General features: G+C 38.1%; 1 protein-coding gene across 2 annotated transcripts in view; it reads right to left on the bottom strand.

Moving 5' to 3' along the window:
* OCA2 (OCA2 melanosomal transmembrane protein) overlaps nucleotides 1-14,034 on the bottom strand; it is a 207,306-nt gene that overhangs the window by 83,902 nt on the left and 109,370 nt on the right. For both annotated transcript variants that reach the window (XM_071803651.1, XM_071803652.1), the window contains 2 exons: nucleotides 2,274-2,421; nucleotides 579-636 (listed from right to left, as the gene is read on the bottom strand). In XM_071803651.1, the coding sequence (XP_071659752.1) occupies nucleotides 579-636; nucleotides 2,274-2,421 (206 nt within the window). The remainder of the gene's footprint in view (nucleotides 1-578; nucleotides 637-2,273; nucleotides 2,422-14,034) is intronic.

The raw sequence follows: 14,034 nt of genomic DNA, 5'->3' as shown, positions 1-14,034 counted from the left end.
TAGTGATGCCAGTGAGGTGAAGAGGATGTGACATTTAGACAATTAAATTTAGGTGTACTTAATCCCACTAGAGAGTTTACATCTCATCAGACCTGACTTCAGCAGAAAGACTTATGTGGTGTTAAAGTATGCACAGCAAAGAGAACGGGATTTATCCAAGGGGTTTATCTCTACTTGAATAATAAAGCAGGCATGTCATAGACAGTGTAGTAAATCAGACTTGGTATTCGATACATCAGCAGGAGTGTACACTACCGTCATGAATCGTGGCTATAAACAATCTATTGACAACTTCTGAATCTTTCTGGCCATGGATTAAAAATTTAAGAAAACATTGCTGAATGATGTATTGATCATTTAAATTGTATTTTTCTAAGGAACAAAAGTATAAAACCTAACAAAAACTCACAATGTAGTTCAGTAACCTCATCCCACAAAGAAGCTCACCAGCCTGCCTGTTAGCTTTTCTGCTATCATGAGAGTTATTAAATTTACATTAGATTCAAAGCACTCTCTCTGTGTAAAGGCACAGGCCTGCTCACACAGATAGTGACAAAAACGGTCATCTATCTACTTACTTTTTTCTGGAGTTCCTGAATATTTGTTTCCCAGTTTCTATCTTCTTGTGAAATTTGCCTGAAAGAAAATGACACCTGCTTTTTTCCAGAGTGAAATTAAAGCTCTACCAAGACCACTGGAATAAATCCCTCTCATCACAAATAGATCACCCTTTCCCCCATATGGAGCAACTATTACCACAAAGGAGTATGGCCTTCTTAGAGGCAGCAGAAGCACTTTTATGGGGCTTCACACAAGAGTTCACTTCTATAGCACTCTCCAGTAATTCACAAACCCTTCAATTCATGAAGAATGCAATACGCTTGGAAAGAGCTGCCCTCCAGAGTATGGACACCAGCATAGGATCTGGCTATATGCAATACGTAGTTCCCTTGGCAATTTCAGAAGTGGATATATGCCCTATGGCAATAAAACGAGGGTCATGTGCTAATATCAACAAGTCAGAACACATATATTTTATATTTGCATTTTATAATGAGGTTTTTAAGATCCAAATAACTTCATTGTGTTATCAGCATAGCCAGCCCTCCAGCAAAAAGCCTTGGGCTTTGCAGTTCACGAGTGCTGTTGTTAACACTAATGAATTTTTACATTACTGTAAATGTACTGTGCTGGAGGAATCCCGATTTTCAAGATTAAATATGCAATTTTTTTATACTTCAGAAGTATCTTCTTTAGAATGTCATGAAGTCTAATAATCTGCCATGATCTCTTAAAAAAAGAGGTGATTTTAACAGCCTTTTTTGTCTTCAAGTAATAATACAGTCATTCCATTCAAAGTGCATAGTATCAGCAAAAATTTTATAAACAAAAACTATCTCATTACTAGAAGAGGTTAAGAAATCATATCTTTACATGTCCTTGTCCATGCTGCATATTTAACATGTTTATTAATAAAAATTAATTATTTCAGTTTCATTTTAGTCAATTACTTTCAAAGTATTTATCACTGCTATTCTCAGTCATCAAATTCTATAGCACAACAGTTGTTTTTGCCAGAACATAAACAAAATAAGGTTAGCGTTTCTGCAGTCCCATTTATAAAAACTTTTCCTTTTCTATATATGATCAATTAATTGTGTCCACAGTCATGTTCACATCGAAGATTTGATTATGAAATTACTTATAAATTCAGCAATTCACTGGTGATATATTTTTCAAACTCAACAGTTCACTGAAGAACACTTAAATTTTTCAGTTAAAAAAAACCAGTATTTTAATATGCTGAAGTCACTATTACAAGGAAAAAATCTAAATTTTTCTAGCGATGTATTTATGATCTTTTTAAATCAAAAACTACCTTAAATTTCAAGGCCTTGAGATATGGGGCACATTGACATGCATTTTCCAGGCCTTACACATCAGTTTCATCCTAAAACACTTTGTGTTTAACTGAGGCTGAGGATGGGTCTTCATGTCTGCCCCAACATGCCTCCAATCAAGAGTCAGCTAAAAATACTGGTATCATCCCAGAGAAGATCCCTGAAAGCCTTCACTTTTAGCTCTGCCTAAAATTACTGGAAGTAAGTCCTCAGCCCATTGACCAAACCAGAATATCAGCCCTGATGTTAACCAAGCCACACCATCATCCCTGGCTGTAGGCTGAGATGAGGAAGAGCTCCCTGCCTGTTCCTGGGGCTTGATCCCGCCGAGGGTCAGAGCAGGGGAGGTGGGACATGCTGGTCCTTGCTCACCTGTGAAATGTCCTCAGCTTCTTCCTCAGGAGCGTCTCCAGAGTCAGCACCTTCTGCATCAAGAGGCATTTCACAGCAGTCTCCTCTCTGCTGGCTGGGTTAATGCGCTGTGCGGTCAGTCTCCAAACATAGATCTCATGTTTCAGCTCTAAAAAGAAGCAAAATCACTTATCTTAAAGCAGGTGTGATTCATATAAAACCAGAGATGCACAAAATATGTGTAATGTGCTCTGGGCTCAAAGCTATTAAAATTATATGAATGGTTTCCTAACAATTTTCAAAGTAGGAAGTTTCTCTTACCATTCATTTTGCAGAGCTCAAGGGAATGGAAAATATATAGAAACATTTCAAAATTTTAAATAAATTAATCTCAATGTCCTTTTCCAAAGAAAAAGAAGCACTGTCTTTAAACGCCTGCAAATGCCTTCCACAAGCTTTAGTGCTAAAACTATATCACATTCATTTTTTTCATCAGAAAACAAACTGTCAATACATATGGTTATACAGCTAACAAGATACTAATCACTTTGTAGTTAGGAATTACAGCAAATGCTCCTTCACTGCATTCAGAATGGACAACATGATTTCATTCATTCTATGTTCATACAAGCAATTTTATCAGTGTAAGGCAGAACTAAAATTTAGCGCTGTCTCATGGAATATTGTTTAATAGCATTTTAAATGTTTCCTAAGAGGATTTAATTCTTAGGCACTGAAAATACCTATAAATACAGCTACCGTCACCTGTGTGCAGGCCTGGATTACATCTGATCCTGTGTAACTTCAGATAGGCTAATTAACACCTGAAATAAGCCTCCAAAATCTTGGCAGGATTTTCAAAATGTTGGAGGATGACTGAAAAGCATGTATTCCTATTCAGGAAAGATCCTAGACTGGGTATACCAAAAAAAAAAAAAAGAAGCTTTGGATCTTCCACGAAACCATTAAAGAAATAAAAGTAGAATATTCATTCAGAAATTCATTCAGAAACTGTCTGCACAAATGCTTCCTGATGAAGCAACGGGGTATTTCCTCACCCTTCATTTCTGTTCCACTCAAATTTCCTGTCATTGAAGACAATGCATCAGGAATTCATGGCTTTATATCTTAAGATGCCCGTTCAATAAGTGAATTGTTCTTGTCCCAAGAAATGGATGTGGAAGTCTTTGCATCATGTATACAAACTAAAAGCATTACTTATTTAAAAAAAAATAACATAAGATATATTGAAACAGTTTGTTGTAAGCAGACACTTGCACCTGCAAATTCTTAGTGGTTTGTGGTATCTACTATCAAAAAGAGGACTAAATGTGTTTAGTTCCCCCACTTTCTTTGTGACCGGGTATTTATAAAGATAATACAGTGATTGATATAAAAATTGACCATAAGAGGGAATTAGACTTGACAGAAACTCAGATATTTAGAAACAAAAGTAAGCATGTCCAGAGCCTGCATAATTGACACAAAAAAGGGATATGAACAGCAATTGATTCACGTTTTGTATGGTTCATAGTCATAGATGAGCACACATACATCAAATTGGTAATCTTTGCCCGAGCTTTACAGTGCAAGACCAGAAATTCAAATTCACACTATATAAAGCCCAGTGACTATCCCAGGTTATTAAACAACTAGAGCGTGGCTAAAGCTTTTCCTCCAAGAAGGGATTCATACCTGAACCACAGATATCAAAGAGGTGCAGAATCTACCATTTTTCTATGTAATATGTTTGGTGATTCTTGCCAGGAGCATAATCTGGCAGTAAATTACAGTAAAACATGGATAGGTCCTGCTTATCAAAGGATCCATGTGACTTTGTGTGGAGACCCTGTCCTGGCCATCGTTTTTTTTTTCATCATTCATGACAAACACAACAGTATTAGCAGTGATTTTTCCATTCTTTTCCAGAACAAGAAAATGCCAGAGCTTTAGGCCGCAGCTGATCTTCTGATCTTTGCTACAGGGGAAAAAAACAAACCACACCAACCAAAACCAAACAAAAACACTCTTTTTGAGGATAAGAGTGGATGGGAGCTGTGCAAAACCACCTTATTTTAGACCACAGAAATTGTGGCTTTTTTTATTTAATAAAATGATGATATTAAACTTTAAGTCTCTGAATTTGTAAGCAATGTAATTAACAATTTCTAAAAGAAGTTAGTGACCACATGTTTGTGGTCTGCTTCAGCTTCACAGTTTCTGCTCAATGAAGAAACCAGCTGTTTCAATTGGCAGCTTTCACATCATGGCATCTACCTTGAAAATGGTCTGAAATTGTGATCTAGGAAGTTGTTAGTTCCCATATAGATGAGCAAGAGTAGATGGAGAAACATTGGAACATGGCTTTCTTGCACACTCTCTTGTACAATTTCCCAGGTGAATAATTTTTTTTTTAAAGTTTCCTGAGCTTTTAGGGGAGAAAGAAATATTTCTGTGATCATGCATGCTGCCTTAGCCTGAGAGAGATAGAAACCTTTGTATTTAATATAAGCAGGTGAAGTGGGTGAATCACCTCAGTAGATGAATAGTCCTTTCTGTACTGTTTCCTCATACAATTTTCAGGTCAATTGACTTTGAAACTGTCTGCCATCATCAGCCTAAGAGAAAGAGTGTTTTTTTGTCTTTTTCTCTGGCAAACGCTCATGAAGAATGATTATCCAGTTTACCATCCTGCTTTTCTGCAGCTTGTCTTTGCTGCAACATCTTTTCTGATCATGTCTGTTCATCCTGCCATAGCATTTCATCCCCTCATTTCCAAGTGAAACTTCACCAAGGGTCTTGCTGATGGAGGAAAGTTGAATCTCTCATCATCTAACCAAGATGCAGATCCCCAGCAGGTATTTTCATACAAAGAATCTTTATCTGCTCTCCTCCAGAAAGGGGCAGATACTGTCACTGTGTCTGTGCCACAAATAAACCCACAGAGCAGATAACACTACAAATTGCGTTGAAAATTCCTGTTCCATATCTGAAGTGCCAGGGGGCTAATCTCTGGGTTCAATTACGTCAGCCTGATGCTTTCTAGTCTATTTTTTAAAATATACACTTTTTTTCACATGTTTTTGATCTTGTCTTTATGTACAGAAAGTGCATGCTTGATTGTTTAGTCCTTAGTTTTTTAAAAACCGCAATAATGTGACCATCCCACTTTCTGTGGAATTTACTTCAAACCAAAATGTCCTTCGAAAATCAGAACAGCCGATGCATCTGTTATACTGCGACTCCTGTTGCAGTAGCAATTTGTGAAGAGGTTTTCTAGGTCATCCCACAGAATGTTTCTCCTCTTTCTCTTTCATGCATGCTCTTATTGTAATAGCCCATTATGGTATCAGGTGATGCATGTGCATTAGCAATAGTTTTTGCTTTGAAGAAAATATAATGCAGGACCCTTGAGGTCAGTGAGAACACTGAACCTGGCCAAAAACCTTTGGGCCTTTCTATACTCCTCCCGTTGCAGGTCTGCAAACCTTAGAGTTTGGGAACATCTAATATTTTATGACATGCTGTGTTACACATCATGAACAAGGGTTTAATGCAACTTTAAGGTCTTACAATCACTTTGAAATTATGGCTAAGGCAGCATAAACACAGCATTTGGCTGCCTCTGATTGGGAAGGTCTCACACCCCATTTTCCCATGCCCATAAGTTCCTGTCCCCTCCTCAGAGGGGATCTAATAGTCATGCTGTACCAGGGCGAAGTCACTCCACTCATCTGTCCAACAAAACCCAGTCTGCAGGTTTTTCACAGAGGTAGCTTCATGGTGGATCAGCCTACTAACCAATTTATCTTGTCATAGTTAGGTCTGTTGCTAATAATTGAAATGGTATGTGTGTGTGGCATGTGTCTTTCATGGCAGTCTATCATTAAAGCAGGTAAATTAACATTTAATTGCAACTGTAATAACAGTAGTTAAAGTGGTATAAGCAAGGCAAAGTTTAGTGTGCAGTGATATGGACTAAAAGAAGACAGGAGCGCTGCACCTCGCTTGGGGAATTCAGACCATTATGATATTAAAATCTTCGTGAACATGGTACTGCTCATGAAGCTCACAAGGCAGCATGTCAATATACCTAGCATTTTTATTTCATAAAATTTTTCCTCTTTTCTTTTCCAACAAGAAAAGAAAAAAAAATGGTTTAGTTCTAGGATCACATAAAGGATCAACAAACATGTAAACTCCATACTGCTAATTTGTTTCGGTTTTGTCATTATCATATTTTATCATGGAGACCACAGATAAGATGTCCCAGACCCAGTGAATTTTATGGATTTTCAGCTACTGACCTGAGGTGTGACATTTTAGAAAATATGAAGTTTCATTTAAAAATGTATATTCTTCCTGCAATCTGATAATTAATAGTCAGACTGATTTTTCATTTAATCACACATTTCCATCCACCTGACCGCCAATAACAAAGGACACATCCTCAAAAACTGACTGTAATTAATTTGCAGTTTCATAATTTGAAGAGGACGGTCTTGTTAATTGAAGATACTCAGAAGAGCATGACCAACCTTGATGAGATAAGAATTATCATAAAATGGCAATTCTTAACTTGCAATTGTACTAAATACTTTAACTACCTTTCTGCAAGCAACACAAATTTCCCTCCTGGGCTGGGACTAACAACATGCAAAGCATGTTCCTCTGAATGCGTTTTTTTTCTCTCTCCACATGCTATTGTAGCTTAACTTTTTTTTTTCTTAGCTAACTTCTTAGAGCAAGAATACTTCCATTTAAATGTTAACTGAAAAGCAAATTAAGTACGATGAATTATAGCTTAATCTAGTAATAATAATATCTATAACCTTTAGTAATTTTAAAAATCCCTGATATATAATTAATCCTCTAAGCATTATTAGACAGTAAGTGTCATTTCCATTTAAAAAGCACAGAAACTAAGTCAGGAAGGTGAAACCTAAGTGTAGAAAGAATTCACCTCAAGTCATGTTCCAGCTGAACAACTTACACCTCTCTCCTAGGAGACAAGTATTTGTCTCTAATTAAAGAAGAAAAAAAGTGCATGAAATGTCCTTGTCTTTATTTTTTTTTGAGTAATCCAGTTTATCAATCATGAATAAAGGTAAGCAGGGGCATAAAGGATGTAGAGTCTTCAAAAGTGCAATAAGACACACGTTGCCATATCCAGCTAAACCCTTGCCAAAGAATGCAAGAAATCTGCACAATGCTGCAGAAAGCAATATGGAGCATTTATACAAGCTTTGCAATTCAAAGTCTGACAGCTGGGGCCCCATTTGGTCCCCTAATGCCAGTTCAGATGCCCAGCATGGGCTTGCATCCATGGCACAGGATTTACAGAACATTCTCATCCCTGCAGCAAAGCAGCTGAAGCCCAGGCAGAAAACTGCAAAGCTCGGATGGTGCTACGCACCCAAGTCACCTCCCAGGAGTCTCCTCCTGGGCAAGCTGGGACAGGCTGCAGCAGCCCCAGGAGTCAGGCTGTTCAGAAAGCTGCAACACAGCAAGTATCCTTCTCCTTCAAAATGTAACTGGAATTTTTTCTCGCCGTCCTTAGGGTTTCCCCCTGTAATTTTAACTACTGAAAGAAACTACACCACTACAAGCCTACCCCTTGTACTTAACAAGAGGGTAGTCAATTTAATACCTCTACAGTGGTCTCATAACACTCAGATGGAGTAATCTGCAGTTATTAAAGAGGGTTAGATCTCTTGAAACATTTCAGGATGGTTGATTAAAGACATATATAACTCTTCAGCTGGTTTGTCCCTGAACAAGGGAAGGGATCTCTCTCACATGACATGGGCTCTGTCCTCATCCCTGGGTAAGTCAGACTTAGAATCACAGAGTTAATTCAGTCCTTGTGGTTTTGCCCCTTAGCTTCCTCTACTGCAGCTCCCCATCTTTCAAACGCAGAAATCTGAGTATATTTGGGTTTCAAATGTGCTCATTAACACTTGCCTAATGTGACCACAATACTCTCTTCTGTTACACTGAGAATGGCACAGGGTCATGAGAAGTAGAGCCAAGTACTTCGAGCATTCATTTACCCAACATTCCAGTGTAGTTTGTTTCAAAAAATTTTCAGCAGGTTTGAAAGCTAGAAAAATAAATCCAGTTAACTCACTATCAAAAAGTTTTAACTCAAACCACCAGATTTAACTATGAAAACCAAATAATTTTGTCCGTGTTTTGCGTTAGAGTCCCACAACCAAAAATAAAGTCTGTTAAATTCATCATGCTCTGCTCAAAAGTTAATAGATGCATTCTAATAATAAAACATTTTGCACCAGACATAACTAATTCTGAGGTCCTTTCAATACCAGCAAAAAAGAAGGGAAGTAAAAAATAAAATAAAATAAAATAAAATAAAATAAAATAAAATAAAATAAAATAAAATAAAATAAAATAAAATAAAATAAAATACTTAAACATGGTATTCCCAAAGTCCTATTAATGAAAAAATCATTAAAAGGTACAGCCTGAAGACAACTCCCATAATCCAAAAGATAGTGCCTCATCTAATGCATTTAATAGGGCAAAATGAAGGGCAAAATAATGATGCACACTTCAGACTCACCATATCTTTTAGCAACTGGTTTAAATGTAAAAATGGTGACTAATAACTTCCGCTCCTTTTGATAAATAAAACTGGCAGGAATAATCTAAAAATCTGTCAAGGTTCCACATTTATTTGAAACATCATCACAGTGAAAGCGCTCTGCAGCAAATAGATACTGAGCAGGTGTTAAATTAACCTAAATTGTTCTCCTAATCTCTGTATATCAGGAAGATCTCGTGAGCTTCAGAGCGATTCAAGTAAAGCGAAAAATGCTGTCATAGCTTCACTAAAACACTGTTAATTATAAGACCAGTGTATATCAGTATAATCATCCCACAGCTGTGATATGCACACAACAATCCTGCAGGCCAAGTACTGCAAAAGAAATAGGAGGTACCACCTCCTAAGTTTGAACCTCCCATCAGTGATTTTTCTGTACTGATTTCCTTCTGTGAAAAATGTATATAATAAAAATAAGAAGTGTTGCTCTATTGATTCAAAATGCCACTATATTTTACTTCCTTTCTGCATAAGACAGGTAAAGTAATATTACAGTTGCCTTCTTCTGATGGCTATATTATCAATGCACTAAACAAACGAGACTATCATATTTCCTTATTTTGCAATGTCAGTATACTATTTTCATCATGAAGTCAGATCAACATTTTCCTCTTTCCAAGGAGAATACTCCATCAATTCTAAAGCAGTACAAAGTACATATACAGGATTTGAAACATAAATGATCTAAAATGTTTAAAAGTATGAAAATCTTGAATCTGTGTAAAGTAAATAACTGCACTTATTTTCATCCCTGATCATTAGAAGACCCTCTCTTGTTGGAGAGGGTCCAGAGGAGGCCACAAAGATGACCAGAGGGCTGGAAAACCTCTCCTGTGAGGACAGGCTGAGAGAGTTGGGGTTGTTCAGCCTGGAGAAGAGAAGGCTCCAGGGAGATCTTGTTGCAGCCTTTTGGTACTCAAAAGGGGCCTATAAGAAAGATGGGAACAGACTTTTTAGAAGGGCATGTTATGTCAGTACAAGGCCTAATGATTTTAAACTAGAAGAGGGGAGATTCAGCCAGACACGAGGAAGAAATGTTTTACACCGAGGATGGTAAAACACTGCCCCAGATGTGACAGATGCCCCACCCCTGGAGACATTCCAGGCCAGGCTGGACGGGGCTCTGAGCAACCTGATCTAGCTGAAGATGTCCCTGCTCATTGCACGGGGTTGGACTAGATGACCTTTGAAGGTCCCTTCCTACCTAAACTATTCTATGATTCTATGATTCTGTTGAAGCTGCAAACAATAAAAGATTTTTTTTCCTTACATTTTCAAGCATAAAACCATGACCCTCATAGATCCTGGTATATTATCCAAAAAGGAGTATACGCAAGGTTTGCAAGAACCACATGACTACCTTGCTCCTTTGAGACTGAAAGTCTTCCACTCCCTTAAAATAAAAAACACAGTATGTACCAGAAAGTTAGGATCTTAAATCCCAAGATAATTTGTAAGAAAGTTGCATCTTTTTGTGTGCTGTCATCTACAGTAGTAGAGTTAAAATGTTAACTATTCATCGTTAATGAAGAGGGGGGAAACACAAAAAAAAGCTTTCCTTTTCCACATTGTTTTTCACGGTCTAAAAATGCTTCCAATATGTTCCCAAGAATTTAGCATCTTGGGTGAGGACAGCAATGCATATTGCAAAACTGTCAACCAGATAGAGCTTGGAGTTGAATGCCTGAAAATATCTTGAACTATCCCTTTCTTTGGACATGATTCTACGCATAATCTGCCTGCTGGTTTTCTCATATGAACCAATTTGCCCACTACTTTCAACAGTTAAATTAAAATACCAAGATTGTTTTACTGGCAGCTAGTGAAGTACCTACACAGGTACAGATGTACCTCAGGACTGAGACCTTTCAATGTACTTAATCCAGCTAGTTACTTGAACCTCACTGATTCTAGCAAGAAATGGTTCCTATGGTTACAAATATGTTAGTAGTTAAAATAGGGCTATGAACTGTTCCCTGACCCTGAGTAGTGCACATAGCTGTACTGATGCTGCGTAACTCCTTAACCTGGGTCCCCTCTGTGCTCCTGTGGTGTCCTTGTGGCCCTGGACATTAGTATTATTTTATGTGGACTTTTTTCAATTCAAGCAGCATAGGGGTTGGCTTGCAAGTCACGAGAATAGTTCTTCTCCAGCATTAAACCAAAAGGTTTTACGTCACGCTCCAGGGCATGATGTGGGGGCATGTACCACTGTTAGAGGATGTGGAGGCCACCCAGACACCCCATGACCTGAGAAAAGAACAAAGCTGTTACCCCCTTAGCCATGGCCACCTGCGCTGGGGAGCATTCCCTCAGGCAGGCATCTCAGAGCTAGGACAGGCAAGGGGCTTCACATGGGCAAAATAATGACAGCACTGAGCTATAGCTTGTGTTCAGTTACAATTACAGTTGGTGTACGCTTGGTCAGTCTCGTGCAGCACAAAATACTATGGCAGACACTATGGGACACAGAGGGGAAAACTCACAGGACATTAAATGAGTTTTTCAGTTTTACATTGTTTCCTCTCTTGATCTTCACCTTATCTGTGTCATGCTTTGGACATTTTCATGCAAAACAAGGCCCCACATGATCAGAACTTAGTCAAGTCCAGGAACAATGGCTGGACTTTTTGGGTCTGCAGCCACGCAGTCCTGACAGTTGCACATGCCGGACAACCCTCAGTTATCGCTCCCCTGCTTCTTTCCTTTTCTAGACATTCTACCGTTTCACTGACAGTTTTGTAGATCTTTTTCTCCTCCTTCTCCCCGATCTCTTCTCTTGGAGAAGCAGTTGTAAAACTCCACATGGAAGGAAGAAACAGATTTGCTCACTCCTCTGGTTACCACATTTCACGTCATGGGAAACAGCACTGTCTTTTTCACACAGTAACATTTTACATGACTATGATTAATTAGAAAATTCCTTCTGTTGTATGCTTTACATACTGGCTATCCTACTAACTGTAGCAGCATTTTCCCAGCTACTGCAGACAGTGAGATACACCAGAGGGAATAACATGCTCCCCCTTTCCTGGCATCACCACTTCAATAGTGGGTCTCTCATTCAGCCAGTGAAACAATCAGAAACCGGAGCAAGCAACGCAGGAGAAATGGGGAGCTGATGCCAAATTAGTTGTAATGCTAAGAAAAAGCCCTTCCTCTTTGGCAAAAACTGCAGTAATACTACTTGTCACTGGACCACACGAGTGCACTGACCTGGGACAGCAACTTTCTCAAACACTGAAGTCTATCCACATCTCCGCAGCTGGGACATAACAGTGTATTGTCATGCTACCCAGGGACTAAACAATGTATCGCTAACCCTTACGAGAGGTAAAAAACTTTGATTTCAAGTAAGAATATATTCTAGGGGGAAGAAAGAGAACACCAATTTTAATTCCTCTTCTACTTATATATTATTATTTAATTCCTACATAGTCTTTTGGGAAACTGTACCTATACCTTCTAAACCTTCTCAGCTTACTGCCCCAATCCTAGCATCTTTTTCTGCATCACACAGGACAAGGTGCAAGCTTATCAGCTGAAAGTGGCACTCAAAAAAAGTCTTCAAAGTACCCTTTCATTCTTAAAAAGAAATTGATTTTCTCTCTCATGTCTGAGTTCTTCACATTCTTTTTTCTTTTGTAATATGCCCTGCTTCAAGCTACTTCAGGTAGACAGTGGCTCCTGGGGAATGAACATGCATTTTTTCTGTTGTACAGGTGCTGGAGCCCCATTTAAAAAGCTGAGAGTTTAAAGACATTGGCAACACACAGAATTGAAATTAATCTACCAAAGTATAATCAGAATAACAGCATTGCCTGTTCTTAAAACTAGTGCTTATCCATTCTCAATAATCTGTGCAGTCCAAAACAATAGAAAAAAGCCTAAAGCACATGGCATATGGCAAAAAAAAACTGGGTAGAATAATATACCAATTAAGTATCACATATCTTGTTTAATTGCTAATTGAGGACAGGCTGGTATTTAGTTGATTAAAACAGCTGCTTCAAACAAACCACTCAAAGTTATGGCAAATTCATGGCAACCTGAAATGGAAGGACACCTGAAAGGACCTTGGAGCACATTCTGCAAATCCAAACCACGACAGCTACCTCCTAATGGAGCTGTGTTGGTCATTTTCTGTTCTCCTTTAACAGAAAATTTCAAGAGAAAGACTAGTGCTTTAGCATTTGCTATAATTGAACAGCTACGGATTACCTTCACAGCAATGGAGGAGCAGCTGATTATGAGAAAGAACACATGGTATACTGATTGGGAGACTGCTGTGTCTGAACATACTAGGCTGCAAGTAACAAAGATTACCGAGAGACAAATTGAGGGAAATGTGCCAGCCCCTTACAAGTGTGCAATGTTTCACCTGCAAAAATATTATGTCAGTACTGTTCAAACTAATTTTAAAAATGTTATGCATACCTGATTTCTTAAAAATCAAAAACATATGATTCAAAACATTATAGATGAAAGATAATAATAATTATTTTATTTTCTAAAATGTATATTCTCAAAATACTGCTATTATGTCAGGATCAAAATTGCTCACAGTTGGCAGAATAAATTGGGCTGTTTGGATATTACTTATCTCAAGACACCTTGCAAGCTGGCACTTTCAAAGAAAATTAAAGTAGCTAATAACTCTAGTTATTCATGAAACTGTCCCTGAATCTATGACTTTTATTGGAAAATAAGAAATGAAGAAAAGCAAATTAATTCTTTTTAAATGAGAAAGTTAGGAAGTTACAGAAATGTGCTGAGTGCCAAAGATTTAATAATATACTTCCAAGTAACAAAGAAAAGTAATCATTTTTATAAGGATGCGTAATTACAAAGGTTTCTATCTGGGAGGTTTCAAGGGTTCGCTTCCTCCCCAACAGAAAGATGATCTCTTCCACAAAGGATTCTCCTTTTCAGCCCTATGTAGAACAGGCAGGAACTTGCTCTATATTTAGCATTTTGATACAGGACCATAAAATGGTTTGCATTGGAAGAGACCTTCAAAGGTCGCCAGTCCAACACCCCTGCAATGAGCAGGTACCTCCATCCCTGGGAAAGTGATGGAACCACTTATCCTTGGTGCCATCTCAAGGCATATCAAGGATAAGAAGGTCACTAAGGGCAATCAACATGGCTGCATCA

The sequence above is a fragment of the Patagioenas fasciata genome, chromosome 1 (assembly GCF_037038585.1).
Source record: "Patagioenas fasciata isolate bPatFas1 chromosome 1, bPatFas1.hap1, whole genome shotgun sequence".
NCBI classification, from domain to species: domain Eukaryota; kingdom Metazoa; phylum Chordata; class Aves; order Columbiformes; family Columbidae; genus Patagioenas; species Patagioenas fasciata.
Note: the sequence above shows the minus strand (reverse complement) of the source record. Positions and strands in the feature narration are given on the sequence as shown.